This window comes from Anser cygnoides, chromosome 4 (genome assembly GCF_040182565.1).
Source record: "Anser cygnoides isolate HZ-2024a breed goose chromosome 4, Taihu_goose_T2T_genome, whole genome shotgun sequence".
Taxonomy (NCBI): Eukaryota; Metazoa; Chordata; class Aves; order Anseriformes; family Anatidae; genus Anser; species Anser cygnoides.
The window spans coordinates 52,527,792-52,548,386 of record NC_089876.1 but is presented as its reverse complement, the minus strand read 5'-3'; the positions used below and the strand labels follow the sequence as shown (position 1 = coordinate 52,548,386).

At 34.9% G+C, this 20,595-nt stretch overlaps 1 protein-coding gene across 5 annotated transcripts in view; it reads left to right on the top strand.

Moving 5' to 3' along the window:
• The window catches only part of SPOCK3 (SPARC (osteonectin), cwcv and kazal like domains proteoglycan 3), a 200,017-nt gene that overhangs the window by 167,577 nt on the left and 11,845 nt on the right, over positions 1–20,595 (top strand). For all 5 annotated transcript variants that reach the window (XM_066996139.1, XM_066996141.1, XM_066996137.1 and 2 more), the window contains one exon: positions 10,478–10,597. In XM_066996139.1, the coding sequence (XP_066852240.1) occupies positions 10,478–10,597 (120 nt within the window). The remainder of the gene's footprint in view (positions 1–10,477; positions 10,598–20,595) is intronic.

Genomic DNA, 20,595 nt, shown 5'->3' with positions numbered 1-20,595 from the left:
AATTCACTGACCATTATTAGTTTGCTCTGGAGCTATTTCTTCTTATACTGAACAAGCTGTAGTCTCTATTTCTGGACTACAGGCTTGGGGTGAATGAATACTGGCCATCACATAAAGGGTATATTTGAACTGTCAAATATTGTAGCTCATTGGTTTGCTTCTTGGTTCTTGTCCTTGGTTTGCCCTGGGTTCTAGCATTTAACTGATTGTGTTTAAAGAATCAACAGACTCTCTGTTGGCATGAAGTATCCATTCCCCTTTCAGGTATGCCTCTGAGAATAGTTTTCTCCATGAAGTGCTTGCTGTAGACTGAATGAAAAAGCAGTATAGTTCTTTATCTTGCAAAGTTTCCCAGTGCACTGGTATAGGCACCCTCTAACATTTTCACACATCTATGTGCCACACCAGTATGTGCTTCTCATATCCTTCTTACGTAGTTATAAAACAGAACTTTCAAAAAAAATTTTCCTTTCCTCTCCAAAAATAATAGTTGTAATTCAATGGGGTCATTGTTGGTAGTGCAGGATTTTTGGTTTTAAAAAGATGTATAGGCATGAACACACCAAGGCTAAATAAATTTCTGTCTTTCTGAATATTAATAGATAGCTTATAAAAATTCTCTGAACTTCATCAGACATTCACGAACAATCCATTTAGCGTTCAGTGTATAGACTAGCAAAATATAATTGCACTTAGCTAACATATTTTCATGTATGCATGTGTAAACATTTTGGTTATTTGTACCCTAATCATATATTTTTAAAACCATTACTTTCTTCATTGATTCTTCAACTTCTGATTACTAAATTTGTGTGAAGACACAGCTGCAGATTACATTTAGTTGAGTTCTGTTTTCAGTGAGCTGTTGGCACAGTGTAGTAATTTTTGCATCTCACGGTGCATGTGATTCCTGTGCTGGGGGAGTGGGTCCTGCTATTATATTATCAATGTAATGGATTGACTGCCATAGTTTTCTTCAGTAGTACAGAAAGAGCTTGTCTTGTCTACCTCTGATGGCTTTTAAAGGCACAAATAATTCGGTAAATTGAAGTGATTCTATTCTCAGACCTCACTGACAGGTCCACAGAAAACTGTAATGTACAATCTTATGTGACTATGGATAATGTTAGTGGTTAAGCATTCAAGAAGAGCACACAAGAAAACAACACATACAAAGTGATTTAAAACATTAGATCACAATCTAAATACAAAAAGAAAATTGCTTCAATACCAACCTTAAATTTGTCAGACATTACCAGGATCCAATGTGATGCAAAATTCCTGTATGCCAGACACTCGCAGAACACATTTTAGTTAACTTCTATTACTATGTGTTTTAGTCTAGTCTTCACTTCTGCTGTCCTTTCTTGCAGACAAAAAGGTGTAAACCAGTGGGCAGTCCTATCAAGGCACAGTGGTAATTTTCTCTTACAATAGGAAGGCCATCCGTTCCTTCCACCCAGTGTGCTAGACCTTTGAAGCCTCTAATCAGCATAGAATTTTTCTGATTTCTGGTTAGAAGTATAGGAATAAGACAAATAATTCATATTTATTTTTGTTTTCTTTACATAGAGCATTATCTGTTTTTTGTTGTTGTTGTTGTCTACAAGGTTGGAAAAACTTTGTATCAAATACAAAAGAGATAATTATGGGACGCTGTCAGTCTTGATCTTGAAAGGAAGAAAATGTCCTGACTTTATACCAATGTTGTACAATGCTTTCAGGAAGCCTTGAAAATGAATTTGGAAAACTACCTCATCTTTGGGAATGGGTTGGCTGGAAAGCTTTCACCACTAAAATGATTGCTGTTCTATCCCTATTTGATACTTTTGGTATCTTATATTATATGAAATATTAGATTCAAAGGAATACAAAAAAAGTTATGGGCATGAAAAAATCTTGAAAGATAACATATTATAGTGGACTGCCCCCTTGCTATTTTTTTTTTTGCTATCTAGCTTACTAAGTGTGCAATTTACAAATTAACAATATAATCCTCAGAAATTAATTGCTCAAAAAAGCAGAGCATGATGAGAAATTATAACCAACACTTAAGGTTAGTAGTAGTTAGCAAAGGAAGCCATATGTATTGACTGCCCTCTAGAAAATAAATTAACAAATTACACAGTAGAGTTGGGATACTTCTGACAGATTAAGGAATTACTATCATCTTATTTAATTACAATGCTTTAGGAAGTTTACGTATTTTAAGTTGAAAATAGTATTTTAGCGCATAAATTCTGTATTTTGTAGTTACTACTATTTTTCCTGCACTCAGAAGCGGTCATTATATTTAAATCTGGAGTCTTTAAAATTGTGAGGACACAAGAAAATCAGTTTTATTTTTTGAAAATGTAATTTAATTGAAATCATTTTAAATTTTATGAAACATTAATCATGCGCAGAATGTCTGTATGGAACATTAATTTGAGACAGTAGGAATAAGCAGCTGCAGTTCCCTGATATGGTATCTACAGCATTTATATTAATTATCTCATAACAGAGACTAACTGAAGTAGAAAATTCATTATGTTTAGTAAAATAGTAAGGAAATCAGAATGCTTTTATTCATTAATTTCAAGGTATCTTCCTAAAATCATAGGCCCTAGAGGTAACAGATGGCTAATAAACTCCATCAGCTTATAGAAATGGAAATATATATATGAAGCTTTTCAATTTACAACTTTTTTTTTTTTAAGTTCGGATTTTACACATGGGACTGTGAAAAGATAACTTAAATGATTGTCCCGTCCTTTAGTTATGAGCTTGAAGGGCTTTTTGTCCTTCAGACAAATATATTGTGTTTTGGCAAACGCATTTATCTTTACCATAAATTGTGCTTTGCATTTGTGACAGAGATGATACTGAGGTAGAAACGCTGCTATTTATTGCAGGAATTGTTAGACCATTGGCCTACTTCTGGTATTCTTAGACGTTCAGAGTCCCCAGATGAGGACTAACCCTTAGTCTGGAGCCTGGCATTTTCAGTTTGAAGAATCAGTTACTTAGGGTTAAATTCACAAACGTGTGCAGAATGGAAGCCTTACAGAGCACTAATTCTGGGTAGGTGTCTTTTATATAATGTTCCAGTTTACTTTAATAGATGCTGTGTTTAAAGGCAGCACTGAATTCTAATGCCAGTATTAGGGTTACCATATTTTCACACTGGGCTCTCTGGAAAAGAAATACATTTATATGCACTACTGGATGTGAAGTTTATCAGTGCATCTCAGGGGCATTAGATTTACTGTTCAGCCATACAGTAGTACCTGAATGGTAGGTAATGCATTGAAAGAGCATCAGGCTCTCTAAGCATCAGCTGTGAAGTGCTCTAAATAAGCATTCTCACCATTGAATTGGAATTGCTGCTATAACCAGTATCTGGATGTCTAGCAATCCTGGACAGCTGGGTGCGATCTCCAAGTTACAGCATGGAAAAAATGCTCTTGTACTTTTGGGAGAAAACAGTTTAGAGTTATGAGATTGTAGTATATTGTTGATTTTAAAGAGGGATAGTCTTCTGTATAGTGAGGAACCTTCATGTGAACGGCACGATAATCACAGGACACGAATGACTGGACACTGCCCTAAGCAACCTGGTGTAATTAGACCTGCTTTTAGCATGGCTAAATGACTTCTGGAGTTCAATTCCAGCCTAAATTATTCTGTGATCATCTGTAATGATTCCAAGACACAGAGAAAGCTGGGATGATCAGAAGTCTTGCTTTAGTACACACTCTTTGTTAAATTGCCCATCTCAGGTAGGAGTAATTCCTAGTTCGCTGTAGGAGGGTGTTGATGTTATCCTGTTTTTTGCATTGTCCATGTGTTCTCTGTAAGTTTACTTTTTGTTATTTTATTATGTACATGAATCTCTAAATATAGTCCTGCCTGAATGCATGAGATTGTATGTGCTGGGGATACTTCTTTTGCAATTGTAGATATGTGTACCTTGAAACACCTGATGGCGTTGTGGTAAGCACAAACATATCATGTGGTAGCCAAGTACTACATTCTGCCTTGGAATTCTGCCTTCTTTCAGGGCAAGGTTCTTCATATCTCACTCTGAAACAAAGGTTAATCTTTCTTCCACAACTTAATCCCATTGGCTGCTAAAACTTTACAGTCAGTAAATCGTAATTTTCAGGCTAACTGGCCATTAGCAGATTTGGGAGCAGAAGAGAGTTATGGTATGATCCGTTATGTAAAGACTTAAGAAAAATTCTGGCTGTGGGACACAGAAGATAGATCAGTGGATCAGTTTTACACTCAAAATACCATTAAATTGTATTTTAATAATTTCTTTAGGTTTTTATAGCTTCCTTCACAATTGTCAGGCCTTCTGTTCTTAGATTTTAATTTTGAACTGAAGTCTGCTGCTGAAAATGTAGGTGAAAGTATCTCTTCCCAAAGTAGACAGAGACACAGGTTCTGTCTCCAACCTCATGGTGCCCTGCATTATTGTGAATGATGCTACATAGTGTGGGGTGTGTTTATCACTTTTTTTTTTCCAAATCACGTTTTGACCCTTCATTTAACAAAAATTACTCCATAATGCAATTATGTGCTTTTTATGTGCTCTTTAATGTGCTTTTGTCAACATAGTAATGATTTACACTTGTTGAATTACAGATAATTTTATGTGTGTGTATACCTATATAAAAAGTGTATACTGTTAAATTACCTTATTTTCTGTTATGTCAGAAAGCTTAAAACTGGTTTAAATATGTTAGAGAATTCAATTCACTACATTAGTCCCAAAATATGTTCTGCATGTGTTTATAGCTTTCAGTAGCACTATTTTTACTTCTTCATCAATTAGCTTGAGTTGAAGGCACTGAAAGAACATATACTGATTAGCATTTTCACATATTCTGCTTCCAATCAGTAAATTATATTCAAATGCCAACACAAATTGTAATATTTACTGTATGTGAAAACAAATTGAACAGTTGGTTCCACCTAATATTTAAATAATATTTATTATAAAGAAAGACATTTCTGGATTGGGTACCTACAAGTTTTCAGATCTGGTCATGTTTTTGCATAGCCATGTAAGTTGTTTTTAAAGGACAGTCAGTTTTTATTACTTCACATGATAGGAGACTCCAGTAACCTTTGAGCTGACTTCATTTTACCCCATACTAATTCTCTTAATGGCTGCTAGAATTGATTGTAATAGCAGGAATCCCTTACATTGGCATTAGACAAAAACAGAAGTACTTCCTGGCAGGTTCCTGAGTGGATTCATGTGATTTAATATGCATTTTTTGATTACTGTCTAACCTTTTATGACCTTTACTGTCTGTCTTTCACCATTAAAGATTCATCTCCTAGTCTATCAGGTGAAATAATAGTCTGAATAGATCTGAATTACTTCATCATGACCTATTTTAAATCAGCACAGATCAATGCATACAATGTTTTCAGCAACATGTATCTTTTCAAGTTGATCACTGGGAAGAAAAGTCCCTAAACATATTCTAAAGTGCATTAATTAATACAATTTTTCATAATATAGCATAACCTTGAGCAAGCACATTTCATTGGTGAATAGCGTTCTAGTGAACAGAGCATTAGGCTGATCGCCTTTGCTAGAGAGTACAATGTTTATTCACAAGCATCCTTGTGGCTGGTGCTGTACTGAGACAAGCTAAATCAAAACCAATTTAGATGTTTTCAGTAATTATACCTGATTTTTTTGTGACCTAAAGATTTTACCTAAGGATAGCTTAGAGTTAGTTTGTACAGCCCAGGGTTACTTTGTGCAGCCCAGCTTCTCTGAAAAAAAATTATATATATATATATATTTGTTTGTAACTGTGATAATGTCTCAGTGTTATTTGCCACTTCTCATGACTTTCAGAAAGCTACTTCTTAGACTGAAGTGTTTTTTAGGTCCGTTCATCTGAATGTTTGTGGAAAGCTGAAAAAAACCTTACTGATCTGTTTCTCAGTGGGAATTCTTTATTTTACTATTTTAAAGATTATTTTGCTGCTACTTTCCTTTTTACATGTCAGTATCACAGAAAGGTTCTTACATGTCATAGAATTATAGAATCAAAGAACGTCAAAACAGGAACAAAAATTTGAAATGTGGTTAAGTCATTTTAGAAATTATTAAGAATCTTCAGTTTGTCTGTATATGTATGGCTGATATCCTGTCTCCCAAACGGATATGGTAACCTCTAACTGTAGACATTTCTGTACTACTTTAAGGATGTTTCCCCCCCACTAATACCCTGTGCTGAACCCAATGATCTTTTGACGTCCCTTCCAACCTCGGCTGTTCTGATTGTATTGATTCTATGTGTTCCTTACGTACTTATATAAATCTGTTTTCTGTTCCGTCATTTTCCAGTATAAAATATCATGTTCTGATAAGGTCTCTCTTTTTTTTTTTTTTTTAAAATCTTTTAATTCTCATTATAGGATAGTATTGGCCTTTTTTCCCTGCAAGCACTACATATATACATATATATACACACATCTTATGAAAATAATTCTTATATATACATATATAAATAAATATTGAAAAGCATTTCAGAAACATAAAACAATCTTATGAAAATAATTCTTATATATATACGATTCTTATTTATTAATGTATATATACGTATATATACAATTCTTATATATATACATATATATATATAGGAATTATTTTCATAAGATTGTTTTATGTTTCTGAAATGGTTCAATAAATATAACATAATAGAATATTTAGAGAGGATCATATGCAGGAGTAACCATAAAAGTGAATGAATACTGGCAGATACAGTGAATTAACCTTAAGTAATTCCACCAAAACCACCTAACAGGCATCATAAAATGAGAAATACGTTCTTAATTTTCTTCTGCTGCTATTTTAGTCTTAGCATAGCTAGATCTTGAAAAGCGTTCTGAAAAACAGGAAGTATACTGAAATCTGAAATTTAATTTTTCAATGGAAAATTCCAAAGTAGAGAAAAGGGGAGAGGGGAAGGAGGGAAAACAAAAAAAAAAAAAAAGAAAAAAAGAACAAGAAAAAAAAATCTCTCGAGTCAAAGTAAAATTGCATGATTGGTTAGTGGTTATTTAACTTACTCAAAATTTCAACATATTTTAAGCATCCCCTGGAAATGAAATGATTGATAGAAATTTTCATGGCAAAAATTCTAATTTGCTGGCTGGTTCTACTATTTAAATCTTCTTCTGGGATGTTAGTAAATGAAATGAATGTTCTTTGATAAAAAAAAAAAAAAGTGATACTCAAATATTGAAATATTAGATGTTGTTCTAAACCCATGATTTAACTCATCGATGAGAACACTGTTTGTCCATGTAAATTATTAAGTGTGCAGATCAGTGTAATTCTGCTGCATTTCTCATGTATATTTCACATACAGAAGACATCTGCTTTTACTTGACATATTAGAAGTGTCATGAACTGAAAATTCACTGTGCATTTAAATTGGTAATACAGTAAATGTAATTACCTGCTGTGTTGAGAGCTGACTCCAGCACTTGAGTAGCTATGGGGTGTAAAATAGGCAAATGATAGTTATAATCAACTTGTTTTGCATTGCCTTGATTTTTGAAGATGATCTATTCCCATGATAAAATTATCAAAATAATTAAAATTAACCAAAAAATACGATAGTTTTCTCGATCTTTGTTTTGATATAGAAACCATAATTTAAAGCATCAACCAAAGTTTGGGAAAAAAGGTTATTAGAAGTTGAAGTTGGAAGAATGCCCCTAATCTGAGATCTGATATGGGATGTGTGTGATGCCCAAAATGTGCTGTAGGTACATTCCATTTTGAAAGGAATATAATTCACAAGAGCACAGAAAATTACATTTTAGGTCATATTGTACGTGGCAGTGGCTAGTACCAGATGTTGAAACAGCAAGCCATATCTTATTCTTATACATAGTCATTAAAGAAACACTCTTTGCTTTTATTAGTGCTTAATGAGTTTAGGAGATGATTATCTTCAGTATGTCTTATGTATCTGGTTCTGCAAAATGGAGGATTCATACATTATCTCCATCATGCAATTGTCATGTGCTACTTTCTGTTAATATTGTTCAATCTGAGCTTTACTTATAGCTGGCACTCCCTCATGTGCTCTTATATGCATATATGTGTGTGCGTGTGTGTGAGAGAGAGTTCTGAGAAACATGCTCATATGCTGCCTCTGAGTAGGACAACTCAGAATCAGAGGTTAATCAACACAGCACTGCACATGGACAAGTTAGACGAAGATGAAAAGAGCCAGGTCAGTGCACCACACTAATGTAGCTGTGCTGTTTCTGGGACTTGTGGTATTGTTACACAGCATTGTGCAGAGTAGATAAATGGAAGTGGTTAAATAGCAGGCTAGATACCCCTAATGATTATGCTTTATTCCAAACCCTTTGATTCAATTGTAAAAGTCTTTCTGTTAAACCCAGGGAGGGTAGTTAGAGGAGAAAACAACATTATGCTATTTCTGCTGTAATGAGAGGGGAAATTAAAAAGGGGCAGGGTGTTCCAAGTTAATGTCAGATTCTTTATGCTAGCCTGTCAGCTGGTGCAAGAGTGGTAAGGGAAGGTGTCGTTGTTGTAGCAAGTGTAGAAGTCCCATGAGTTTGAATTATGATGTGGAGTCTTGGCTCGGGAGACCACTTTCATCTGGTTGTCACAGTATGACAGTTTTGAATATATATGCCTGTGGGTCGTTAACAATTTTTTTCTCAGTTCTCTATTGAATTATCTGAAGAAAAAAAAATGGTTCCAGTACACAAGAAAAAAGCACAATATGGGTTTAAATAAAATGTCAGTTTGTTCATAATATATGCAAATGTATGTATATATTCCACCTAAGTCTTTCATGGAGAGAATCAAAGTCCTAAGAGAGATGTTTTAAGCAAAGGATGAATAAACAAGTGCAGGGATGCCTGCTGTTTTAAAGGCATTGACAGTTGTTGACATAATGACATGTTTCAATCTTACTCAAATAAAAATAGGTGTTTCACAGTGTTTGATTTAATAAAGTGTGCTGAAGGCAATATCACCAAACATTATAGATTGCTACATAATAAAGGTAAAGCAAGTTGAACTAGAGATTTATTTTCAAGAACATTGCTGTGAAGCTTTGCTGCCTTAGGTTACAAGCTTCTCAGGTTGTAGCTTAGTCAGTTACTAGCAGACTCGGAAAATGATCCTGTTTTAGAATATGGACTATAGAATAGAATATTTCAGTTAGAAGGGACCTTCAAAAATAATCTAGTCCAACTGCCTGACCACTTAAGGGCCAACCAAAGATTAAGACGTTACTAAGGGCACTGTCCAAATGCCTCTGAACACTGACAGGCATGGGGCATCAACCACCTCACTGGGAAGCCTGTTCCACTGTTTGAGCACACTCACAGTAAAAACATTTTTCCCAATGTCCAAGTCTGAACCTCCCCTGGAGCAGTTTTATGCTGATATCATTTGGAAACTACACCTGTTGCCAAAAGTTGGTGGAGGTATTTTGTTACCTAGGGAAGCAATTCATCCAATGCCTTTTTGCTAGTTGCCTTCCTGCTGCTTTTGCAGTCTTCCAGGTTCTATTACTTCTCTCACCTTCTCCCAGCTTCTCTCAAACACCTGAAATGGGAAAACAGATTTCTGGAATGGATATTTCCAAGCACACCTTTTCTTTGCCATCTTCTCGAGCAGCTTAGTAGGCTTTGTGTCTGCACAGCTCTACTACATGTCTCTTCTGCTGGCCGCAGTACTAACTACCAGTACTGTACAACACTTCAGCCAGTCTGTTACCTGTCTGTAGCTCTTGATGCTACAGATAGCCTCTTCAATTTTGTGTGCTTTTTCTGCCTTTGCTGTTTCTGGTCAAAGCCATCCTTTTGATCACCAATGTGTCGCACTGTTGCCTGTTATAGTTATGTGCTCATGATCCTTGGCTCGCAAAACTGTGTTCAATCAAATAAGCTTTCAGTACACTTTTGAAGGACCGTATCTGTCAACCCTGTTTCCTCTTTTCACACTCCAGTGTAGGGAATCAAGTGGGGTGTTCCTGCATTATCTGTCTAAATCTCCAATGTGTTTTGGTAGGGCTGACTGTACTATTGCCTCAATAAACATAACAATGAACCTCTGTCCTGGGACTCTGTCATGCAACCTCTACATCCCACTACAGCAGGATGTGAAAATATCTGTATTAGAACTAGTTGTTTGCAGTAGTTTGAAAGGGATATTGTTATTTTATATATTGTTGATGATATTGATGTATAATTGCATTATACATCATAATTTTATTTTTGAGGACCCCAATTGGGCTTTGAAGGCCTAGCTAAGTAATGAAAGTAAATTTTATGAAGGAAAGCAAGCTGTGGAACAAACATGTTTATATTATTTTACATGTGCTACGTTCTTGAAGCATAATTTGAAAAGTTGTATTTGGCACTCAGGGGAAAAGCATTTAACATTTTGCATTTTGTTTTCCAGTATGCAGTGACCTCGAATTCAGGGAGGTTGCAAACAGGTTGAGAGACTGGTTTAAGGCGCTTCATGAAAGTGGAATTCAGAATAAGAAGACTAGGATTATTCAGAGGCCTGAAAGAACCAGTAAGTGATTTCTACTTATGTTATTTGGTGATCCCTTTGAAACTTTTCCATACTTCTGTATTTCTGTTGCTAATACTTGCCTTACCTATGTGTGTTTTAAAGAGGCCATACCTTTGTGCTTTCCTAAGGTTAATTTTGTATTTATGAAGCAAACCCATATGGCTTAGTAAGGATATATGATGTTAACTTTAAACTTTCAAAGCTGTTTGGCAAGACTTTTACTCATAGAAAATATGTGGCAGCTACCAGTCACAAAGCTATCATTTAAACCTTTATGTATGTGAGAAAATGAGGGGGAATGGGCTAAAGTTTTGCCAGGGGAGGTTCAGGTTGGATATTAGGAGGAATTTCTTTACTGAAAGGGTTGTTAGGCATTGGAATAGGCTGCCCAGGGAATTGGTTGAGTCACCATCACTGGAAGTCTTTAAAAGACGTTTAGATGTAGAGCTTAGTGATATGGTTTATTGGAGGACTTGTTAGTGTTAGGTCAGAGGTTGGACTCGGTGATCTTGGAGGTCTCTTCCAACCTAGATGATTCTGTGATTCTGTGAAAAGTGACAGTAGATATGTGCTTGATAATTAGCTAAATAATTAGCTTGATAATTAGAAAAAAGAAAAGAAACAAGTAGGGGTTTTGAGCAACTTTTTCATAGAGAAAAGGGAGTTGCAGAATGGCTAGCCATGAGAAATAATATAGGAGCTCTAATTATGTGTGACCCATGATTGCTAGTTGATGTCACTATAAGTACTCGTACAGAAAAACACATGAAAAGGAAGCTTGTATGTAAAAAGCAATTTTCAAAGATGTACTTCGTATTGGAAAAGACTAAGGAGTACTAATGAATTTGAAACAGTAGGGGGAATAATTGTTTTTTAAATATCACAAATATGTAAACAGACTTTTCGTTGTAGAAAACAGTAAAGTTTTTGAAAGGTTTTTTAAAGTTTTAAAATATAGTTATCAAATTTGTTTAAAATAGCAAATTTATTTAAAATGTGCAATATTAGTTTTAAGAGCGACAACCTACTCTGGAGGAGAGTCAAATTAGATTTTGTAAGTCTTAAAACTCTACCTTACGTTCATATGAAGAGCAAACTATGAATTCCTCCAGAGAACAAATTTCACAGAACTTGGCCACCACTGGCTGATTACTTTAATTCCTTCATTATTAACATTTTAAGTGTTTGAGACATTTTAGCTTTTGCCTGATTGCTATTCGTAGCCAGCCCCCCCCCCCCCCCCCCCCCCCAGTTTATTTATTTGTTTTAATTGGAGTCATCATTTCTTTTTGTGATTTTTTTCATGATAAAATTATAATTCTGTAAAACACAACTAATTAAAGATGATTCTGTCTTATCTGGGAATTACTTCTCTTACCACTGAGAAAAAACTCTTTCTGAAGTATGGTGGTAATGCAAGAATGTTAGGTGGTAGTATAGGGATGTTACTTTTTCTTGATCTTGAGAAAAACATATTAAGAAAATATATTTCCAGTTTATGTTCTGGATGGTGCACATAACTGCCATGTGTTGTTCTTCTCATCCAGTAATGAAATCAACAGAAATACAAACTGTAAAGCTCATTAAATAAGCTTTTACTGTGTGGTAACAATAAAAAAAAAAAAGTATCTAATAATATAGCTAATGTTAGCTCATCACTCAGTTAAAGCTCAGCTCTAGCATCGAGTACTTTTATGTACCTGTACATTTTATACTCACATTTGTTTTATAATTTGTTTGCTAATTTTTATTTTATAATCAAAATTATGGACTGTATTTAGACTAAAGATCTAAGACTTTTAATAGGTGTGACTCTAAAAGTATGAGTCCTTTACATTTTTGGACCTTGTGAAGTTTTTGACGTAGGAATCTGTTGTATGTTCAGGCTGGTTGGTTTGTTTTCAAACTTAAGTGGTCACAGAATAAAACAGTGAAGTTTGGAAGATTGAATATTTTTTACCTAATATAGATTTTATGTCTAGTACATCCTAAATGTTCATGTTTATGAACAAAGAATATTATGTTCAATGCAGAAAATAATAACCATGTGCTTGGATTATGTAGATCAAAGCAGTTGTGAGATACCTGGGTGTGTTTAACATAGGTTGGTCAATTGCATAAAACTTTGGTCTGGGAAGTCTGTGAGTATTCACTTCTGTAGCAAATATTATGATCCAATTCAAAACGTTAGTGTCTGTGGGGATCTTTCCTACCTGACTTGATCTTATAAAGGAATCTTTCTAAGGCAGGTAGAGAGATTTATTTGCCATTAAAAGCCTTTAGAAGAGGATCTTATCTTCAAATACAATTATTGCAATTGAGGGAAAAAAAAGTTTCTGGCCCAGTTTTCAGAATTTCCTTTTGGGAAGCCTTCATAGTCATGAATTTTTCTCCTTTGACATTTTAAAGAATTCACACATGGTTTACAGGTAACTGAAATTCAGGAACGATTTAGACTGGATCCCACCCTACCAATTTTTTGAGAGGCAAAAATGGTTGATTTGGATGGCTAAGAATAGTCTTTTCAGGGCTCTTTTTATTTGACAGGTAAGGAAGTAAAAGGTGTGGAAAAGTCTGTTTGTGTTGCACTACAGTATTTAAACTCCCTGTGAACATGGTACTGTCAGAAATGTTTGACTGACACTTGTAACATGGTACCAGAAATCAATCACAAATATCTAGAATGTAGTACAAAATATTAATTCAAGACAAAGCTGGTTTTAAATTTGGCTTTCTGTTTTGAGGAATTATACCTCATCAACCTTAAAACAGAGATAGCATTGTTATAAGAATGTTGAGAAGTTTGCTAATTGTTATAGGAATGCTAGGTTGGAAATGTGGAGTTGTGATGATAGGCTTTAGCATGTTTGTTTTCTTTTTACTAAAATGAGCCAAATCAAATTTAAGAAAATGCTTTCATGTTAGGTGTTCAGATTGCCTAATATTTTCTTCTTTTGGACAAAATTGCAGAGTTTCACAAAGACATTTGAACAATGACTATTCAGAGTGTAGTTTTTCAGTACTACAATCAGTTACTCAAATTGCTTATATCTAATTGTGAAACAAATGTTTTCAAATATAAATGATCCTATTTTCTTGATATTTATTCAGTTTTATAGTTGGCCAGTACTTACTTGATCTAATTAATTTGACAGTCTACTGACTGACAAACTGACAAACTGGCAAACTGACAGTCCTTCTGTAGACAGAAAGGGATTGAATGAATATACAATCAGTATTTCATGGTAAAATATTGGTATTTCAATTGGTATTACCTTTTTGGATTTAGGGATATAAAAACTGTTTAAAAACTGATTTGGTTAATGCAACTCTGTATTTTTTCTGTTTTCTGTACATTTCTGACCTTGAAAGCTCCTCATTTTGAGGCAGCAAAAGATACTGTAATTAACAACATTCCTGTGGTTTAGAAGAAAATACTGGATCTCTATGTCCCTGTAAAAACACAAACTAAAAATGAAAAAGAATGATAATCATTCAGCATGGTAATATCCTTTCTAATACCATTAATAAATTCTTACAGTTGTTTGTCAAGAGCTAACTCTGAAGGAGTATCCCTAAAAAAAGTTGGTCCCTCAAAAGTTGGTCTCCAAAGTCTTAGTGGGTCCATAACACCAGGCGTCTTAATTTCTAAGTGCATCAAGATTAAACAGAGTCCGCCCCCTCTTTTAGGGTTGTGTGACAGCTTGGTCTAGAAGCAAATGCAAAGAACTTCTTAATTATGTATTAGCATATGAATCTTAAAGAACTACACAGAGGAATAGCTACAACGAAAAGATACCTGAATGCAACTTCCCCATTCAAAGTCCTAATCATTCCAACAGAACCCTGGACTTGTTTGTTCCCATTGGGAAGTTAAAAATCTGTCATGGCACCCTTTCTTCCAGGCTGCCTTTTATTCTTGTCATAGTTCCTTCCTTGCTGAGAAACCATTCTGCATTTTAAAAAGCAATTTGTGACATCCTTTCTGGTTGTCTGTTTGCATTTATTTTTCTTCCTTTTTCAGTCTCTCTGGTGGCACTTGGAACAGTATTTATTAAAAGACTCAGTCCTTCTGCCCAAGGTAGATATGGTGAAAGTTGATTGTGCCTTGCTAGTACAGTTCAGAGTTGTTTCACCTATTAAATGCTCCACATTTATGGTTACAATCATGGTTGGTATTTCTAAACAGCCCAAACAATAGTATTTAAGTTGATGTTCTTTTAGAGGCATCAATATTCTGATATCAAGTTAAAAATATAAGGTGCCTACATTGTTGTGTTTTTACCAAGTTACACAGGTTTTTTTGACTGACACATTTTTTTTTGTCTGAATCTTACTAGTTATGCAAACTATTATATTTCTAATAATTAATAGCATTTTATTTCCAAAATCCCTTTTGTGCTCAGGTGTATTCTGATTGTATGTCTCTAGAAGGATCATTATTATAAATGCTATATAAAACCTTAAATCTTGTCCTCAACCCATTTATGGTCTAACTAGATGACACAAAAGGGAAAAGAACACTTTACCCCCATTCTACAATAGTACCCCCATTATTATTCCCTTGTGGATGAGAAAATAGAGTTGAAAAAATAGGTGAGATTTTACTCGTCTATATAAAGATTTAAAATAATTACTGTATTTCTGTACTAATTTTGTGTGATAAAACTCTAGGGAATTAATCCATCAAATGCAAAGCACAAAAATACCATAGTCCCATAAGTATTTCAGTTAACAGGCAGTCTATTTCTGAAGAATACTTGTGTTCCTTGTGTTAAGAGATGAAGGACCAGAGGCTACTGATAATAGGGTATCTTCTTATGGCTTGGTAATAGTATGATTATTTGGATTCAAATACACTAATACTTTTGTAAATAACAGAAAAAATATAAGTCTGAAAGAAAATTACTTGCAAATGGCTCGTCTAAAATTAGTATGGAGAGATACTATTACACTGGAATTGTCAAATATCCTTATAAGCTCAAAGCAAGAAAAGACTAATTTTGTAGAGAAAAGTGAAAATAAAATCAATAATTTCAGATATTACTTGGAGGTTTTTACTTTGTTCTGACTATCTGAAGTTCCTCATTGAAGAAGAGACATGACACAGCTGTCATTATGCAGAGATAAATTAAATTTCCCTGGTTGTCTTTACTGAAGCATATATAGAAACCCCAATGTACAGACAGAACTGGTAAACAGAACAGTAAACTACTGCTTACTGCTCTCTGTAGTCTCCCATACAGTCACTGTATAGTTTTAAGAGATAAAAAGATTATAGTTTTAAACATCACTTTTGATGTCTTGAAAATCCTGACTTACTGAGAATTTGGCTTCTTTCAGAGATTATCTCAGACAATGTCCAATATCCCCTACTGGAAAGTTCTACAGGCTGGCAGACTGAATCATACTATCTGAACTGCATCACCTTTTCTGGAAGGAATAGGTTCTTCTAGTGACTATCTGAATTTTCAGGTTAGCATACTCAGAAGTACATATGAGCAGGAATTTTAAATTAATCCACCTTCACCTAAAATTAAGAATTTGAATGAACTAAATTTGTATTGTTGGCTGACATTTTATTTCAACTCAGTCTTTTGTACAGGATTATCCCTGTACACAATGAAACATCCATAGATGCTTATTTTAGCATTTTATTTTAATTCTCCCTCCTCAAGTATCTTTTCCTTAACAATCACTTCATTAATAAAATGGCCCGTCTGATATGATGTTCCACAGAATACATTTAATCCATGCTGTCAACCTGTTACAAATGGTAACACCCCCCCCCCCACCCAGAGAAGGAGAGGCTTCAGGATGCAACCTTTTGCAAATGTTTAAGGGACTTTGCAGCTGTGCTCTATTTCTTTCCCATCCACAATTCGATGCAAAATGAGAGTCAATTTCCCTAGGCATATCATAAGACCTTTGGTACTTTCCCCATGTCTTGCATTAATCCTTGCTCTACTCCTATCTGTGTAATCACAGTGAGTAGACAGGTGACAGAGTACTATGCCTGATGCTATCTCTTGGGCTAGTATGGAGCCAGATGACTCTCAGCTAGATCAGCATTTTAGTGAGCAGCAAATGTGACAGAAAGCATTCACATCTGCTTAATCGTCCCCAAAGTTAGTCCTTCTAGCTCTAGTCTGTCCTGATAAAACTACATTGGGAAAGAAAAGCTTTTCCCAGCTTTTGCACTGTAGGCCTCAGCTGTGAGATTTTGTTAACTGAAAGTTTTCTAATAACCAAGATGGTAGACAAATCCATCACAAGTGCAAGACCTTTTTGCTATGCAGCTTGCAAGCTGAACAAGTAAAGGCCATGATCTAGATGGCAGTTTGCACTCTAGCATAGAGTACACGTGTGTTTATTTACATGTGATTTGTCAGTGCCTTTCATTATGCTCTACAGTGAGCTGATAGCAGAAAGAATCACACTGTTTACTTCTCTTGGTATGTATAAACAACTTTTATATAAAGCAGTGTGTGAACCATATGTATATATGCTATTTCAATTTCCACATAAACAGTGACAAAAGCTATCTTCCTCAATGTACGCAAAGATTTATTACTTATGAGTGTAATAACCAGGCAAACAATATTTTTACCTTGAAAAGCATATTATGTTTACTAAGTTGAAATTCTCCGCTGAAAAATAATCAAAAACATAGGAGCATTTCTCTCTGTTCCTTTTGATGTAATGTTTTGAATGCTAATATGGAAGCCATGGATGAGGGGTGCGTTTCTCAATAATATTTCCCTTGGGATTGTTTTGGCTGAGGAAGGAAGCTTATGCTGGTACTTCACATTTTCTAAATCAAGTTCTCTTGCAGTATATGCATTAGGTGAAATTCAGCTAAACCCTTAATACTTCTTCTATTCACTTTCACTGACTTTCGACAATGTTCAGAAATAGCTGCATAAAAGCCCACTTCATTAGCATATATGGAAATAGATTTCACATAAGCGGTTAAAATGAGAGAGAAAAAAATCTTTCCCCTAATTCAGATATCTGAGCAGCAATTTTGCTCTCCTCAGTGTGATGTCATGATACTTAACATCAGCAGGAATGAACTGTTATCCTTTTACTGTATTAATTCTTCCCCTTTACTTTCTTCATTTTGTTTTGTGTCACAACTGTGAAAAATGCATAAGAACATTCTAGTTGGCTCTCAAGTGATAATATATGTTGTCTATGATTTGGGGCAATTAATTTCTGAGTTCTGGGTCACCTGATGATATTGTCTCTCATGTCATAGAATCATAGAATGGTTTGGGTTGGAAGGGACCTTAAAGATCATCTAATTCCACCCCCACTGCCAAGGGCAGGGACATCTCCCACCAGACCAGGTTGCTCAAAGCCCCAGCCAACCTGGCCTTGAGCACCTCCAAGGGTGGGGAGTCCACAGCTTCTCTGGGCAACCAGTTCTAGTGCCTCACCACCCTCACAGTAAAGAATGTCTTCCTAATATCTAATCTAAATCTACTCTCTTTTAGTTTAAAACCATCACTCCTTGTCCTATCAGTGCAGTCCCTGACAAAGAGTCCCTCTTCTGCTTTCTTGTAGGCCCTGTTTAGGTACTGGAAGGAAACAGTGTCAAAACATGTCAGCAGATGTTTAGCTCTAGATATGTATTTAAGAGCTCTGCTAACTCTTTTTCTCAAGTATATCACCTTCAAGAGTGAGAGGTGTATTAATTTCTCAATATTATAGTTGAGGAAGAAAGTCATTACTGATTATCCTAAGTTTGGCCAATTACTTAAAGGTTCTTAAAGGTTGAACCAAAAATTTGACTTCAACACAGTAATCTCTTAACAGTTGGTACTATGAACATGGAACTCAGGATAATGACCTTTATGTGTTTTCACCATTCTGGAGTAGGTGGACAATGCCATTTTAAGTCAAACGAGGGTCATTTTTTCTCTGTCAACACGTGCCAGGCCTACCTCTGAAGTACTTTATCAATTTTTATTTATTTCACCTAAAATAATATTCGACCTAGATTTCAGACTTCCTTCACTACACTGCAGTGATTGATGGTCAAGAAAGTTTGCCTTGTTTCACTTTGCAAAATAAAAGCAGAGATGCTATTTTCTCTATTTAAAACACTAAATACTACAGTTTGTAAATACCACAGAAGAGAAAGAATTTAAAAAGAACAACTTTCAACTAAAAAAACCAAAACACTACTTTCAAGGTAAAGTATGATTAGTTTTTGAAGTGATTACATGATACAGTTATCTGGTAGAAAGCTAGACCCTGTAAACCACAATGCTTTTTTCCAGTACATGATGCTATTTAATAGATAGGTTATCAGAGCTTTAATATGAGTAAACTTTATTTTTCAGACTTCGAACTAACACAAGAAGGTTGTTGTATGAAATTTTGTTGTAAATCCAGTGAGACATCACTACTAGACACTTTGTTAAAATCTAAAACCTATGTAGAAATGAGAAAATTTTGAGGAATGAGAATAGAAAATGAATTTAAATCAGGAGATAATGCTAATTTAGGAAATCAAGAAAAAAGTCACGAATAAACTATTTTGCAGACATATAATATCATTCCAACTATAATTTAGTGTTGCATGAAACGTTTGAAATGTTCAATGGTCCTTCACTGTGCTTCTGATCAATGTATTCTTCTTAGGGCAAAATTTGAACCAGACAAATAGACATAAAATAAGCAGTAAGCAGAGTGTTCGTTTGTTGTTGTTTTCCTTAGAAGAATTTATTAAACATATAACACCAGCTTCTAGTATCCTAGAAGACAAGATACTTAAGGATTTGAGCATTTCCAACAAGGACCACAAATACTGCATCTCAAGCAAGAAAGTGCTACCTCTTTCCGTAAACCCACACTTAAAATTCCACATGCTGATAAACTCTTCTGCACAATTATCTACTTTCATCCACAAGATCCATCCCTGAATGCACGTTTGAAGTGGCTTGTGTCTTACCTTCCATTCTACCTTCCATTTATTCAAAAAAATCTGTGTCTTCTCCTCATGGTTGCTCTTTTTCCGCAACTTGTCTTAAAGTTTGGTGAGCTGGCCAGAATTCCAAAATCTGAAAAATTTTGTGAGCACAACAATAATTCCTCCCTTCATACAGGTACACAAAAGGCAGGATAGGAAAGAGTATGTTTGATATCAAACCCTTTCTGAATCCAAGGTGGAGGATCTGTAGCTGAAAGCATGACTAGCAGAGGAAAGCGAAGTACCTGAGAAGTGTTAAGAGGCCTTCAGAAACAGAGCCTTAGAGGTAAATAATGTTATACTGAACATTCATCCTTAGAAAAAATGTTTTAAGGTGGAGGAACCTCCCAGGATTTTTCAAACCAGAAACACTTGTTAAATAATTTTGATGTCTTTTACAGATAAAGCTGAAAAACACATGCACTAGTATGTCCTTATCCATTCAGTCTGGTCCTGTCTGTCTCCGCTCTTCATAATCCACAAGAAAATAATTTATTTTGTCTTAGTGTCCTTTGGTTGAATGCTTGACAGTGTTTTTACATTGTGGTAAACACATCAAGAAGATCAATACTGAAGGGATTCTTTAAGGGATTTTTTCTTCCTCTTGTCAAGCAGAAATAATAATGAATGCAACAGGGAGCAAGATTAACTTAAGCAAAAGGCATCGTTAATTTAAGATTCCTGGGGACAGGGAGTTTATGTGGTTGTCTTAGTTTCACAGGGAATTTTCCTTTCTGAAATAAATGGTTGTTCTACCATAGCCTGGCCATTTCCACAGATGTATATATATGAAGAAAAATCAATTGATTTCCAAACCTAATTTCTGAGTTACACAGTTTGACCTGTTTTAGGAATAGGGCCATTTTCCAGATTTCTTCGTTGTCTTCAGAACAACAACTAAGAAAAGCAGGCTTGATTTTAACAGTAGTAGATGCTAGGAATTCATAATCATGTATCTCATTTTTTAACTGCTCAGTTTTAGCTGGAAAGTTATTCTAGTAGAGTAGTATTCAGTATT